Source organism: Neopsephotus bourkii, unplaced genomic scaffold, assembly GCF_033783945.1.
Source record: "Neopsephotus bourkii isolate Nb327-2 ecotype Australia unplaced genomic scaffold, CSIRO-AGI_Nbou_v1 NB_1630, whole genome shotgun sequence".
Lineage (NCBI taxonomy): Eukaryota > Metazoa > Chordata > Aves > Psittaciformes > Psittacidae > Neopsephotus > Neopsephotus bourkii.
The window spans coordinates 7,144,723-7,161,857 of record NW_026902105.1 but is presented as its reverse complement, the minus strand read 5'-3'; the positions used below and the strand labels follow the sequence as shown (position 1 = coordinate 7,161,857).

The window sequence follows — 17,135 nt, the reverse complement described above, 5'->3', positions numbered from 1 at the left end:
GTGAAAATATTGAGTCTGGAATGACATTTAGGTAAATATGTTAGTTAGATGCTGTACCTACACTGACTTAAAAATCCTTTTAAGAAATCCAGAATACATTCTTCTAATTAGGTTTCTAACTATAATGGAAAGTCTTGCAGGCAGCAGATATTTAAAGGCAGAGAACCTAAAACTGAAAAGTTAATTAAGTTATTTTATTAGAAAAAAACCCAAACAACCCAGAACTTCTTAATGGGATTCACTGGTGACTGCATAGTTAATTCTGGGAAGGTTTTCAAGTAAAGATAAACACGTCTTGACTGAAAGTCCTTGAACAGCTGAGAGAATGAATATCATAGAATCATAGAATAGTTAGGGTTGGAAAGGACCTTAAGATCATCAAGTTCCAACCCCTCTGCCATAGTCAGGGACACCTCGCTCTAAACCATATCACCCAAGGCCTCGTCCAACCTGGCCTTGAACACCGCCAGGGATGAAGCATTCACAACCTCCCTGGGCAACTTATTCCAGTGCCTCACCACCCTAACAGGAATTTCCTCCTTATATCCAATCTAAACTTCCCCTGTTTAAGTTTTAACCCATTACACGTTGTCCTATCACTACAGTCCCTAATGAAGAGTCTCTCCCCAGCATCCCTATAGGCCGCCTTCAGGTACTGGAAGGCTGCTGTGAGGTCTCCACGCAGCCTTCTCTTCTCCAGGCTGGACAGCCCCAACTTTCTCAGCCTATCTTCATATGGGAGGTGCTCCAGTCCCCTGATCACCCTCCTGGCCCTTCTCTGGACGTGTTCGAACAGTTCCATGTCTTTTTTATGTTGAGGACACCAGAACTGCACAAATACTCCAAGTGAGGTCTCACGAGAGCAGAATAAAGGGACAGAATATAGTGGTTACTCTTTTTTTGCATTTATATGTATAATTGTAACCACCTCTTTTATTCCTTAATGAAATGTGCATTTTATTTTTGCTTATAACTGTAAACGCTTCTTTCTCTATTGCCCATTGCAAAAGGATAGAACAGCTTGCTTCATGCTACTGAGATATGCAGGAAAAATCCCAGACTGACCTCATTAGCACTAGACTGTAGTAAGTTCTGTCTAGGGTCATCTCCATTAACCTTTAGCTTTGTTTGGGAAGTCTGGTTAGATCGTATGTGTCACAAGGACTAATGAAGTCCTGCATCTTGAAGTCATCCTGAATAAACATTATAGATAGTGAATATTGCTACTTACTCTCGCATTTTGAACTCTGTTTCTTAGGAACTGGTCAGCAAAACTAATTCTAATGAATTAGAGTAGCTGTGAACTGTAGCCTTAAATGCCATACATTTGGTCTTATGACTAATTTGCCAGTATCATCTGTTCTTCCACTACTGAAGTTAAAATATGTAAATTTAGAGGATAGTCATAAATGGGCTATACTCTTCCTAGAGTCCAATAGGAAGTGAAGTACTGCAGGGTTGCATCCTGGTACAACGTACCGGTTCTTGTTCAATGTTTTTATCAGTGAGCTTGGATCAGTGACAGAGTGCAATCTCACTGGATTTGCAGATGACACCAAGATGGCAGTCAAAAATAAATATAGTCAAGGACAGAGTTGCCATCTGTTATAACCACAGACAAGCTGGAGGAATGGGCTGGTGGGAGTCTTATGCAACTCAAACTGGGCAAATGTAAAGCCCTCTGTCTGGGTAGGAAGAACCTCTGGCAAAACAACTGGCTGATAGCAAGGAGCTCTGATGAAAAGGCCTTGTGGGTTGTGGGAGACAGCAAGCTAAGTGTGAGCTAGCAGTGTGCCTTCACAGCAGAGAGCAAAGCACGATGAGTTACAATAACAGGAATGTAGCCATAAGATCGAAAAGAAGGATTATTGCCTTTTTCTAAACAGTCTTGTGACCTATTCCATGGCTGGAGCAGTGAATCGCGTCTGGGGCCTATGACAGAAAAGGTAAGTTCTTTGCTGCTGCAGGTTCAGTGGAAGGCCACCAGGATGGTTGAGGGGCTTCAACACTTGCCCTGTGTGGAAAGGCTGAGGGAGCTGGGCTTTTTCAACCTGGAGAAGAGAGTAAAGCTAATAGCAGCTTCCAAATGCCTGCAAAGGCGTCATGAAAAGGCAGCCAAGCTTTTCATGGTGAAGCATGGTGTGAGGATGAGACAACTGGCAAAATCTGAAACAGTCAGATCTGTGAGGGAGGTCTTACATTTGAGCAAATTGCTCAGGGAGATTGTGCAGTCTCCATTCTAGGTTTTCTTCAGACCTGATTGGATAAAGCCCTGAGCAACCGGTCTGAACTCATGTCTGACTCTGCTTTAGGTTGTTGTGACAACAGGAGGCCTCCTGATGTCCATTTTGCCCTGAGGTATTCTATGGATAAAAATTGTTTTAATCCCAGTGTTACACGAATGAAACACATGCTACAGATTGTTTGCTTTCTTTTGATGAGTTTGACTTCCAATCAGCATGGTATTACTAACCAGAAGAGAAATAAATGGTATTAGAATGTTTGTTTGTTCATCACTTGTCTCTAAAATAAAAGAAAATTAAAAAAAAAATTAAAAGCTTTTGCAAAATACTTCTTTATGAATCATCTTGTTTCATTTCAGACATTTAATGGTGGGATTTCAACTGAGTCAAGTTTTACTGGCTGTGCTTTCAGTCTGTGGAATTACAATATTTGCTTGTTATAACTGAAGTTATAGTAGCATACTTCATGTCAAAGCTTTATTTAAAAATTGCATTGTGCTAGAAATAGTTTAATACAATCTAGTTGATCTTTAATATCTGAAAGCATGGTAATTTTGTAATTCCACATTCTCACTTTAATTTAGTGAATGAATTGATTTTTCTTAAAAATTTATTTGTTTAATCCTGCTAAAACATTATTTCATCATATCTTAAAGAATGGCAGCTAAATATTAGTAGCTAATTATGTTTATTAAAAAATCCAATCTTAAATTGCACGTTAATGTATGTTGACCAGTTGATAGTACTTTATCTTGTAGAAGCTTGTGGAACTGCAAGAGAAAAAAAAATTTTGGTTTAACGGATACAACTGCCACATCTAAAATCCGCATCTTAATCTGTGACTGAGCACAATATGTTAACATAGCACAGAGCCCAAGATTCTAAAATGAAAGCATGAAACTTAGGTGGTTTTGTCTGAAATGAACTGATTTTGTTAAGAAAACAATTTATTTCTAAACTGCATAAAGATTCAAATTAAGATATATATAACAAGAATTGCATTTGACTGATTCTGGTTTCCAACACATGAATTACCATGACTGCTTTTTTTCAGGAGAACAGTTTGTAAAAGTTGTTAAATTTTAATTTAATTTTGGCACATTACTTACATGAATACTTTTCAAGTATCTGTCCTGATTAGAGAGGGAAAATACATTGGCTTAGTATTTCCTGTTTTAAAGGGAAGCTTTTCCAAGTCAAAGGCTTCTAACAGGGAAGAAAGAATCATTTTCAATAAAAGCATTTTCATTGTATTAGATGCCATTTTTTTTCCTCAGGTACTTTGCTGATGAATGCCTCTGCAGAGTAGGCAAACGTATTCATTATATCCCTACATTATTTTATTCCCTTAGGGAGTACTTGTAAAAAGTTAGTCCATTAGATTAATTTAAGTAAAAACTTCCACTAGGAGTTTATCTGGGGTAAATTTCCTTTGCTATCATGTTTACAACAAGAACCCTGTGTATACTTGTAGCATATTGCATATGCAAAGTGTGTGCATCTAGCACAGATTCATAGTCTATTTTTGAAGCTTTGTCTCAGGCAAATGTCAAAGGCTCTTGCTTCTTTACTGAAAATTATCCTGGAATGAGGAGCAACATCCACTCCTTTTATAAATAGAAAGGCTTATGGGTCTTCCATATGTTTGTGTTATCCAGAGATTTAGCAGTTACAACACTTTTGAGTAGTAGTACATTGACTAGTTTTCTGAACTGCTCTGTAGATCATTAGCTTCATCTCCTTTAACTTACACATATTTGTATTTCTTTTTTATGTAAATACTGCTTCAAATCTTTAATCACGTAAGCGGTATAATTTGACACATAAAAGTCTTCAATTTTAATGATTTTAATCTCCTCTCCAGCCACAGGGACTCAGAGAAATGACTCTGCAGCCTAGTAGGTCTCAGACTGCTTTAGTCTGGGATCTGGTCAGGATCCGTTCTTGTGAACTCATGCCCAAAGCAAAAATTACTCTTTCTTGATTCTACCTTCTTATTGATTCCTCCCATGGTGCAGCCTGGCAGTTCCTTAAGCCTCAGATTTTCTTAGTTGCTCTTTGTGAATTTAAAGTGATGACTTACCTCTGGGTTGACTTCAACTGACTGAAAATTGTTGTTTTAAATTTTATCCAAAAAGGAGAAATCAGTCTTCCTTTCTTCCTTCTTGCACTATTTTTCATGGTGAGTTTGTGCTTCTTTTTTCTATTTTATCTTTTGAACTGTAATATGCAGGGGGAATAAATTGTGGGGGTTGTTTTGTGTCATACAGGAAATTGCAATTTTTAAAATAGTCTCTTTGAAAAATTGAAATATCAGATTTGACTGCAGGTACCTGAATTGAAGAGTATGTTATATTGCCCATACAACATAGACGTTTCAATTGATCTAAACCGGTTTTCACGGAATACTAAGACACCAAAGTTAATGCTTTTACAGATTACAAATGATATTTAGGCAAACATGAATGTATGTGTTCTATGCAGTAACTGATACTTACCAGATTGTTTATCCATAACCTTAATTTTGTCTTAAAATCTTCCATGCAAATCACACCACACTATTTACCTTTTACTGACCTGCATGTTCATTTTTCTGCAGTGTAAGTGTATATGGGAGGCTAACAAGTTAGGTGTTTTGCTTGAAAGTTGCCTATATATCAAAGTTGTACAGTTGTTTTCAATGTATAAGCCTTGAAGCTTTAAGCAACCCTAATTATTCTTGCCTTTCTCCTTTGAGATGAACTTCCTCTTAAAGTGCTTTCAATTAAAGTGCTGTGCCTCTTTAAATCAGTAGGGTATAACATGCCATTTGACTGAGATTCTGAATTTAGTTTTGTTTTGAGCTTCATACTGGGAGCAAGGAACTGCCTGTTCTTGTATACTTGCCTGCATGGTAGAAAAGTGTCCACATGGATCTTGTGTCAATAGTAGTGGTTATGTAACATGCAATAAATATTCTTTGTTTTAACCAGCATTATCTTGTTCCAAAATATCTCTAGACCATGCACTTGTATTTTCTGTGTTTTAATCTTGATAACAGTCTTTCAAAATTTATTGTATCCTGAATCACAACTAGCCCTGTCTTTCTATATTATTCACTGTTGTGGCAATTTTCTTTTATTCTGAAATAAAGACTGAAACATATCTAGGTCTACTTTAGTTACTTATAGTACTCTCATCATAGGACAGCAAGTAGGTTTTGGTTCAGTCTCTGACACATAAAACTGGAATCTTACTGGTACTTCTAAGGTCATTTAATTTCGTAGAGGTAACCACAAGTGTATGACTTAGAGGTGCTGTAGTGCAGAACAGGTATTAAGACATGAAATGTAAGATAGCAAAATTAATATTTACCCACAACAGCCTTATTAGTTGTCTGTATAATGCTTAAGTATTCTGTTATAGTAGTTGGTTTTTTTTTTAGTAGTATTGCAAAATGAAACATTTTCAGCCTAAAATTTCTGCAGTAAACAAAAGAGACTTTATTAGCAAGACTCTTTTTGGCATTAGGATCTGTTTTGTTTATTTATACAGAACACTTGGTAATTCTATCAAAAGATTTGATATACATTGTGTATGAAAGGTACTATATACTACTCAGCTCCTCTGGGAGTCGTACTTCCATTTTCTAGTGTATAGGTTCTTCTAGCAGTGCAAAAACTCTTGTTTCCATCCTGTTATTACCCACTACACTTTAATGGACAAATCCCAAAGTCTGTGTGAGAGGACAGTAAAAAGTGTGGAATATTATTGTTAAAATAACTGTCCAAGAGCCCCATAATCATTATTATGGAATAATTGTCCCATATTTTTAAAACACTAGCATAACATAGTGCAGTTCATGCTATATTCATTTTGTTTATGCTAATTTGCTATGAATTTTATTATGCATTGCTGAGTCGTTTATTCATTCCAGTCAAGATGGAGTTTCTACTGTGTTACATGTTCTAAAGGCTCACAGGTGAGAGACTTGGGTTCCAAACATTTGTAGCCAAATCTGGGAAATAGGGAAGGATGAAAAAGTTAATAAAATCTTAAAAATTCCCACATGGGTTATATGTTTTAGTTACTAGACAAGTCAGGAATGTTCACTTAGTATTTTTACAAGCAGTGCATGGACAAAATTTAACTCTCCAAACATTCTGCGGGTTGTTTTTTTTTGAGTAACATAATCTGGCTTATTGCAGGAATCAGAACAAAAAGAGAATTACAGCCTTTATCCAGGTTTAGAGAATTATGCTTAGATGTTTTGTTTATACATGTACTTTTTACTATCCATCCATCCTTAGCCTTTTATCAAGTCTAAATGAGCTTTTAGAGCCCTATGAAGCTTTGATTAAGAGAATCAAATCTATGAACATATTTGTCAGCCCTATTAGCAGTTGGCGCATGGGAGCTTCGCCTGCTACCTACGTTACTATATAATGCTGCTGTTTCACTGCTTGATAGGGTGGTTATCACTTTTTTACATGTCCCTTTTAATGATATAGGTGTATATTTTACTCTAGCCATGTTGATTTCAGGATAGAATTTTCAGGGGTGGAAAATTCTGACTGGTGCAAGAGTTTATCAAGTTATTGAGGACATTTAAAACTGAATGTGCACTATCACTATAATTGCAAGATGTTCACTAGCATTAAAGAATTTCTGATTACTTCAATTTTTTAAATAAAGCATATTGACTTTCTTCTTTTCATGTCAGCTGCCATTACTGTGTTAAACAGAGGGAAATATGATCTCTTAGGTTGATCAGGAAAACAAAATTCTAAAGAAAAAGTTAGCATCCAGTGCTACTGTGTGTCCCACAGGTTCTTCCACTTTGATCAAAACTGCCTCCACTGGTGAGTTAGAGGAGCGTATTGCCGCCACTACTGGTGCTATTACTGTTGCTAGCACATCTGCTGATGTTGCTGTATCCAGTGCAGTGACCATCTATAGACAACCTTCTGAAGAACAGCAAGTGCAAGCTATGAATATAAGAAAATCAGTTCCAGAGTCGGCCACTTCCGAAGAAGCACTCTTCCTTCATCAAGCAAATTTACAAAGCACAAGAAGACGACCAAGAAATGATGAGCAGATAGAAAGAACTAAAGAACTTGCAGTTGTTACTCATAGAGGTATTGGATATTATTTTACTTGTGCCCATGTAGTTATGGAAAAGTATTTTGTGTAAACTAAAAGTGAAAGGTCAGGTATCCATTCAGGAAATGTAATTGAACCAAATGGGAAAGGGATTAAATCTGTTTAAATTGAGTTTTAGTGGGCAAGCAAAGGAAAAATGAAATTAATATTGTCATAGTAATTTAATTTGATTTATAAAAAAGTCAAAAGGGAAAGATAAGGATTTTTCTTTTGATGCCACTTTATACATATTTCACTGTCAAGTGCAGTGTAGATTAGATCTGATAAAAGTTTGGACAATAGAAATTAAAATATCAAACTATTCTGCATATGTGTTTAATCAACTATAGTTGTGTTTTGGAAATGGGCTGCTTTATTCTAAATTAATCAGTGATACAGTTGTAGTCATCTCCCTTAAATCTTAAGCAAAATTTTGGCTTTTTAAAACATCTGTACATTTTTATTCTATCAGTCACACATGGAATCGGTGAACGAAACAAAGTTTAGAAAACTAGGGAATTCAATTGTAAGTATTAAAGTAGTAAAGCTAAAAATTTGATATGTTTCTATATTCAGGTGATTTTAATCCACATGGTAAAATACTGAGAGTGACCAACATTTGGAGTATAAAGAAAATATTGTTTATTGTGTTAAAAGGGAAATGTTAAAAGGTAAGATTCATGAGAGTGAGAAACAGCAATGCTAGAATGTCTTAATTTAACCAGCATAGACATTCAGAAACAAATTGCAAGTGGTATGTTTTTACACATATGAAAGCTCAGGGAAGGAGCAATTTAATTTTCCAGGCTAATGTTGAATACTACTTATTATGTATTTTTAACTTATTGTGTGCTAATCCATTGTTTCATGTTAATCTATTGTGCATGAAGAATTTCTAAACACAAATGAAGAGGAACATCTTTTATAGCACCAGCAGTTTGTAGAAGACTCATATGGTTGATATTTTGTAAAGACAGCTGGGTTAGATAGTTATCTAGTGAAAGTTAATTTCTTGAAAATTACTGTATCTTCATTTACTAATGCTTACTGAAAAAAACCCAGAGCTGAAATTCTGCAGAATTTTAAAATATGTAATTTAAGTAGAATAACTAAAAAGAAAGTTTTATATGAAACATAGAATTGAACAACTCTTTATGTTTCATCTGTATTAATTTCAGTCCAGTACTTTTTTGTGATTATCAACTGTTAAAAATTAGAAGTTTGGTTTGTACTGGTTTTATAGCTCTACATTCACTTCAGAAGATCTTTGGTCAAGGGAGTGTCTGAGGGCCTGTATTCTCTTCTAATTTAAATACGTGACAGCGTAATAATTTGGCAATTAAAATTGACAGTAATTTTGATATACATGCAGTTTCTTCCATCTCCTGTTTGTAATCATTCACACTACAATGTCCTCTCCTCTATTTTCTCACTGTCCTTTTCTCTGATGTATCCTTTAGTATAGGATATAGGTAAGGCATATACTTCTGAACTGTGTCACTTAACATGAAAAAACTTCCATGATGGAAAAAAAAAAAGGGGGGGGGGGGGGAAGAGACTAAGGTACTTCTAAAATAATATTATGGTGCTTATTTGTCACATGTTAAAGTAGTACCACAGATAACAAAAGGTACCACACCACATATACAGATTAAATCAGTCTTGTGGAGAAGAAAGCCCATGCCTAGTGCTGTGTGTACATTATTCTCTCATGCCACGTTTAAAGTCTTGATTTTGCCAGAATTCTTTATGCAAAATCATTTAAACATTTTGTATTACTGTATCATACACACTGAATAGCATACTTAAGCATACTACTAAAGTGGCTATTCATATACTGAATAAAAAAAATTACTACTTTTGCTTGGCTAACACCAACACTTGATGGCATAATAGCCATGAAAACATAACAAATGACCCTCATTAAATAACCTGTAATGGTCTTCTATAAAATATTCCTCACTACAAAGCCACAGATATATTTTGAAGACATGTTTATGAATGTGAAGCTATTATTAACTGACTAAGTAATTTTCATTATGGGAAGATACTCTGCAGGCGTTTCTGTGGAGTTTTCTGTAGAGTTTTGTTGACGTATTTTAGCCTCTTTGACAATTAAATATGCATAAAAGTATAAAAGCTACTTGTTTTGCCCTGCATACTAAATTACAATGGAACTATATATAAGAGTTAATGAAGAAGTTTATGCAAATTCTTTTTTTAATTCTCTCACTATTTAATATATATATATACACATATATAAAGATTAGTTTTTACTTTTACTTTGGAAATATATTTTTCTTGTGCTCTTGATCATAATTTAAGAATTATGCTGCCAAATCTACACAAATGTATGAATACTTGAAAAGACCAAATTTAATATACCAAGTATAATTTACTGAAGTTTACTATATATATGTGTATATTTAAAATGGTCAAAATGTATTGTTCATGTAGTCTTCACTGTAGGCTTTTTTCAGCATGTTGCTAGTGAGATCAGAATTGTGCTGGTTTATGGTACATTAGCACTGATGCAAAACAGTAACTGCAGAATAAGAGTAGTCCTGTTGGCTTCCATAGCATTATTCTGTGAATAAGATCTTCCAGAACAAGTAAACACTAACAATACTGTTTTTTTTCCTAAACTGGTATTTTTTGAAGCATATGTATGAAATAGATGTGCAAAGAGAACTAGAGGTTCTGGTTCTGGTTCTGGCTAAAATGAAATTGCTAGATGAAGTTAGTCTACCATAATTACTATCTGGACTTGTAGGTTGTGTCAAAGGCTAGCTGAAGGTGTTATGACTATTTGTGAGAGGAAAAGGGAACCTAGATACATTTGGTGAAATACTTCCATTAGACCTAGGGAAGTACAATCATCATTTTATAAGGCAGTAGTAAGATCTCACGAGGAATACTGTACATGAGTATAGTTCTTTCATCAAAAGAATTCAGAGTGAATCAGATGAATATAAGAACTGTAATGGTTTTATATTGTTCTGATCATCTCATCTTACAAAAGGAAATGTAAGATGGGATGAAAGGATAAATGTTTCAGGAAGTGAACACTAATATCTTGAGGATTTAGGTAAGGACAAAAGAATTTATAGTATATAAATAGATATGGTAGGAGGAGGAGCGAGAAGAGTTCTTGTTGTAGTGACGAAACATTCTGGTAGAAGAAGAGAGTGGATCAAGGGTTAAAAGCTTACTTTCAAGATGCAGCTTGATAGGCTATTGAAAAATATATTTGGATACGATATCTGGAAGAGAAACAGCATCTTTTTGGTCCTGAGCTCTAATGAAACCAAGAACTCAAAAAGTGTAATCCTCTACCTTTACCCTGAAGTAGGGGGGGAAAGGAGGTGGATTGAAACTCAAGTATCTCTTACCAAATTACTGGACTTTTGCTCCTCACTGTAGTGAGCCTGGACTTCTGCCCCAGAAATAATAAATAAGGACTAACTCATATCACGTAAGATGAACTCAGTGTAAACAACTTACAGAAGGCATTTTTTCTTTTTCAAGTATGAGCCATAAAGTTTGGCTATATCCTTTTACTCAGCAATCATAATCAGCACAGGCAATTGAAGTGGTTTACTTTTTTACATGAAAAATTAAGACATAAACTACTGACCTTTTTTTCCAACATTTTGAATGTTTGCAAAAACTATTTACAGTATTGGCAGGTATATAACTACCTGCACCAAGAAAGTCACAAACAGGAAATACCCCCTATGTACACCAAGAAAGTCACAAAAAGGAAAAAAAGAACCCTATATGTACCAAGAAAGTCACATAGAAGAAAAAAAAAAAATTTTTATGTAATTGATTTTACTATGTCATTAAAGACTCCTGAATTCTACAACATTATTTACCCCAAATTTCTGAAGTAAGACCTCTGTACTATAGACACAAATGAATACGGCGATACAACAAGACTAACAGTGTGGTTCATAGTTTTTAATAGAAATATTGAAATATCAGTCTGAAACAGAGATATCAAGGATGGAGAAAAAAAGTTGCTTAACAAACTCAAACTCAAATAATACAATGAAATCCTAATGGATGACACTAGTCATCATTTAGCAGTTCCAAAAGTAACTCACTGCTTTCCTTAGGGTTTTATATCCCATTTATTTTCAAGACATCTCTAGAGTCCAACACATTTCACTACTCAGAACTTCTGTTCTCATTTGAAAGAGCAAAAATGTCACCAAGCATTTGTGAATTTTTAACCATATCTGCTCAGTTCTAGAATTAATGTATAGATACAGGTTTTGATGATTTTACTTAGGTATTTGTTTTCAAAGTATGCGTCATTTTACGAATAACTCCGTTCTCTTTTTTTTCTCTCTTTCAGCTCTGTTTTTCTTATTACTTTCTTATAAAGCCTTTATAATTTTTCTACCCTTTCTCCTTTATTCTTTAAGAGCACTTACTTATGACTTACTTATCACACCTTATAGTATGCTTTTTGATCTGACTTTATGTAGTGTCATAGGAGTAGCCAGGAAAAATCAGAGAAAAAAAAACCCTACACTATGCGTAGTTACTGGGTGCTCTGTACTGAACCAACATTTCTTCTTGCTGTATATTACAGGAGAATTTATGATAGTAGGAGGCAAGAAGATTTCTTTAAATACTTTTAAGATCTGTTATGACTAATTAAATCAGATGTTAATGAAACTTTCAAAACCAAATGGATTTAAGAGGAACTCAGTGATTAGTCAAGCACCGCCTTGGAATAACTGAATGTACATGTTTTAAGGATTTGTTAGAAAATATATATCCCTTTTTTTTTTTTTTTGAGTTTTACGTAGAAACAGAGAGAGGAAAGGAGGAGCAGGGAAGGAGAGGTTTTCTGAAGAGCTTTTAAAATGTTTGTTGTGTGAATTGGGACTGACCTAAGGAAGTAAAATATCTTTAATAATTTTATTGAAAATAATGTAAAGTAGGACCTTTCTACATACAAAAATTATTATTTTTTTAAATTACATAGCACAGTAGCACTTCACCTTCTCTTATGAGTCTCACCAAGGCATTTTTAACTGAGCTAAGAACTCAATAAGAAATTTTCAACTGCATATTAAATTACACATAGCTTATAACATGCTGTTCGCTGAAAAATGTCATAGGTTTTTATCCATGGATGAAAAATGAACCTGAAAAGTTTCACATTTAAAATGGAAATGCAACTTATTAAAATAAAATCATAATACATTAAATTTTAATATAAAGGTGAAATTCACACATTAGGTTAGAATCATATGCCTATGCCATGTTTCATTAAAGTATAAAATTATGTTCATTGAGCTATCAGAGCATTTCATTTTATGGAGAGAATTTTACATTCATTCTCATTTCCATTTTCTTCCATTCTGAATAAACTTTTAGACTGTGGGGTAACACTAAAATAGAGCTTGCCAGCAAAACTATGATACCTGAAAATAAAAGGTATAATTTTATCTCTGTAATCAATCATAATGAGCAGTATCTTTGTTTAAACATCTCTACTTTTAACAAGGAAACACTAAGTAGTTTTCACTTTTTTTTGTATTTATTGTCCACCACACGTTTAAAATAGTGTAATATCAAGTAACAAATATTTACCATGTGTTGTATTAATGCAGTATGCTAATAGAGTAATTAATAGTACAGTACAGTAATTCAGGGCAGTAATGCAGTAATCTGAAGTCTTCTGCACAATCTGCTTTGGCTAGGGCACTTTAGAAGAAGGGACAAGGCAGAGGTGAATAGTTAAAGGGAAAGGTGGATCAGCTCATGTAAAATAGTAAAAAAAATAGAATAATATGAAAATTGGATAGTTTACTACTTTACAGCCTTAATTATTCATCTTCTAAATGGCTCTTCATATTCAAGAAACAATTAAGGTGCACAGTTCATGATTTACTACAAAAACTGACGAAAATTCATCTCCTCTTACACCAATTTTGAAGATGCAGTAAGGCTGTAGAAGATAGTGCTGCATCAGTCAGTGTGTAGGATCACAGTAAAGTTTATTTGGGTAATTGCTAGGTTTAGAAGTTTTTAATGTAAATTTCTGTACCTTAAGTGCCCTAGGTGCTAAATGGGTTGCTGTGTCTTCCTCACCACCACTACCCCGTTTGTGTAATCCTTTTAAGTGGTGACTACTAAGATATCTGGATATCTAGCACTTGTGTTGTCAGAGTTTGGAAATTTTGGATAAATAGTTGCATCGCATGCATAATGAATATAAAGTGCACACAAAGAATGGAATAGACCTATACATGGGTAGTGAGTTCAGTGCATTCAGGCTGTGGCTGTGCTGTGCATGTAGATCAACCCCTAGGGGAAATAAAATAAAATAGATTTAAGCCCAAGATGAACTGGAAGTATCATTCATGATTTCTTTGGCATATCTGCACATGAGCACCAAATGTCAGAAGTCCAGATTATATAGGACTCCTGTTTCTGTCATTAAAAATTGCAGCTGCTGCAGGTAAAATCTGTACACATTTAGGTACAGTCAGATAAGCAATCTACTGCCTTTTTTCATGTGATACTGTATTCCTGAAGATGTCATTTAAAGAGAGCTGTATGTGAAATCTTGAAATAATTGCATTAACATATTTTTCTCCATTTCCATTACCTGAGTGGTAGGGAATATAATGTAAGAAAGATTCAGGAGATGGGAAGAGCTGTTTCAGTGTTTGAACTACTTTGAGCTATACTCAAGGAAAGAAGTTTATAAGGTCAGAAAAGGCCCAAGATTCCACGTTTAATACTCCATGTAGTTACTGGTAGAAACACAACTTGAGTGCCTGTTCTGTGTGGAAATGTGGTGGTTTAGTCGTCAGCATTTTAAATACATTCTATACTTGGCTTAGTAGCTTATAAAATGCAGATAAGACAAGCTGGACAATCTCTTTACATAAATGCTGTTTCATAACTAAAACAAAGGTATGAATTTTTGGGTTGTCAGTGTTTAAAAAGATATCCTTTGCTCGGCTATATAGTTCAATGTTGCCATATTTTAGAAGCATATTTCCCATATTTAAATTTATCACATCTGAACAATTTATCTTGAGAGAAATGGACATACCAAAGTTTAAATTTATTTTGTGAGAAAGTAGAAATCTAAGCCAGATGAGTTGAGACCTTAAAGTGTCTATTTTTCCTTGTGGACTAGCATAATGTGTGCAACTGCACTGCTTGTTGACATGAATCCATCCTCTGAGACTTCTGAAGAGTGATATCCAGTTTCAGTATTTACTGTCATGTGTATGCTATAACTGTTACTCTTTCCCTCACTGCTTTCTACGTTGGCATGTGCAAATAATGCCTTGTTTGCCAAGAATTAAAGAATGTATTTATTGTGTCCTGTGTATGCCATTTTTGGTGGGGCTATTTTTATGTATGTGCATGTATATGAGCCTGACACATAGTTTAGTGATGGCATGTTTGGACCAAGTACATTTCTATTTCTAGTGCTTCACAGTGTATTCAGAAACTACCACTCAATAAATCAACATACAAAAATCCAGCTGAAAGTAAAATTCTTCTCTTGTAGTGTAAAGATTCTTCAGAGATCTTGAGTTGCTTACTTTCTCAGTGGTGTTTAATAGCTTCAAGAAAGTGATGCAAATAGTTACAAAAATCTTTTCTTGTTTTACATGTGTTCAACAAGATACTCTTGTAACTATTTTCATTTCAAACTTAGATCTTGTGAACTCTCTTTCTTGTGTTCATAAACTGTGGTTTTTGAGAAAGAAAGAAAGAAACAAAGAACCCAAACCAGTCTCTATTATTTAACATGTTGTTACGATGATTTCTGAGAATAAAGGACAAACCTCTCCCTAATGTGAGTATTTAAATTCATCCCAGCACCTAAGATCACGTATTCAAACTCATTCCCATATTTTTTAGAGTTTGGAAGAGTAGCTAGGTCTATCTTGTGATTCAGTAGGAGTTATTTTATACTGATGTTCAGAGAAGGCCTAAAGAAGCTTATAGCTATACTCCTACATTCATATTTTTGTCAAAATAACATCTTAGAATCTCACACGATTGACAAGAAGGCATTACTTCTATTCCAATATAGACCTATTGTGTGAAGGTACAGTTCTTGTGTCCATGACTTCCACTGAGGATCGAATAGCTTCTGTACTTCTGTTAATTAATGGAAATTGGGGGTAATTTCTGGTATTAAGGATTAAAAAAAAAAAAAGATAAAAAATATTATTTTGTGGCAACAGATGCATTGTGCTTCTGCAAATATTTCCCAGAACCATTAGCAACATTTATAGGTTACATTATGATGATACACAAGGAAATTTACATTTGATAGTTTAACTGTTGAGATAAAAAGCCTTTATGTATTTAGAAGAAAGTATGTCTCTTCTACCAGAAGTGTAAAAATATTTATTACCACATCCTGTATTGATCCTATAAATTGTCTTTCTTAGTTGTATGCTGTTTTTTTCTGAATATTTTTCAGCTCTTGTGTGTGATAATGATTAATTTTAATTATAAAAAAGATCAGTAGTATTTTGCTAGTTGGTATTTATGTCTCATGTAAGAGTTTCATTGATTATTCATTGATTTTTATATAACAAGTTAACAGGTGCTGAAAAATCCTGTGATCATGTACTATCTTCTTGTATTAACTTCCCTTAAAAGTAGTTCTTTTAATCTTCACTGACTTCATCAGCATTATTTGCTTGTAGCCGACACAAAACATCTTCTTCTGTATAGTTTTTAAACGAATCTAATCTAAAAAGTCTCTTGAGAATAATGTACTTAAACTTTACACAGGACATCCATAATTATGTATGGTTCATTGCTCACTGGCAAAATATAATGGAGAAAAGTGCACATAGTTTAATGACTGAAAGAAAAAGCTTTTTTCCTGCTATTTTTCCTTTATTTTCTCTTGCTTTTTTTTTTTTTTTTAATACCTGTAAGTTTTGAGTTTGCTCTTTCCATTAGTCATTTTGTTTCAAAAATAAATTAAGGCCACATGGTTTGCTGTTTGACTGGATTAAATGCCTTTATCATAAAGCCATAAAGATATCATAAAGACTTTTACAGAAATAGTTCAGCTGTGGGCTAAGGAGTGAAGTGGGAGCCAACTACCTTTCATATCACACTCTGCTGATACAATTTTCAAGCTATAAAGAGGACCAACTGCAGAACCAACAGCAGAACAGTAGACACTATTTTATTTTTTGTATCTAAATCTCTGTAGTTAAAACAGAAAATTAGCCTGGTATGCTCAATTTAATAATGCAATATATTTCCTATGATCAAAATATTTCTGTTTTGCCTACTTGATCTAAACACAGGTAATAAAATGTCAGTATTTCATGGATAAAAATTATTCTAACATATTAATGCTAAGAACATAGCTAAGTTAGAATTTGAAAACTAATGGAGATACTTTCAGAACTGGGAGAATGTGTTATTTTTGGAAGGATTTCTTTTTTCTTTTTTTTTTTTTTTTCCTGCTAGAGTATTGCTTTCTTCTCTTTAGCTGTTGCCTCTATTTTACCTCTTCCCCAAATGTAATAGTGAATTTAATATAGATTTTAAAATATTAACTGACAGGCAAAATATATTGGCAAGAAATATGTTAGCATTTCCATTGCTGATTAAACATTCTCAGAATGGATGTGGGTTACTATAATTCCTGTATTGCTTGGGTGCTTAGGAAATTAAGATCTGAGCATATATATTGGATTTCAGTGTGCTTTCAATAGCATGTAGTGGATGAATCTTTTTTTTCCT

General features: G+C 34.1%; 1 protein-coding gene across 4 annotated transcripts in view; it reads left to right on the top strand.

Moving 5' to 3' along the window:
- Positions 1–17,135, top strand: part of CSMD3 (CUB and Sushi multiple domains 3) — a 600,129-nt gene that overhangs the window by 233,672 nt on the left and 349,322 nt on the right. For 2 of the 4 annotated variants that reach the window (XM_061373410.1, XM_061373409.1), the window contains exon 7: positions 7,052–7,360. The exons of the other annotated variants lie outside the window; for them this stretch is intronic. In XM_061373410.1, coding sequence (XP_061229394.1) covers positions 7,052–7,360 — 309 coding nt within the window. The remainder of the gene's footprint in view (positions 1–7,051; positions 7,361–17,135) is intronic. 4 annotated transcript variants of the gene reach the window in all.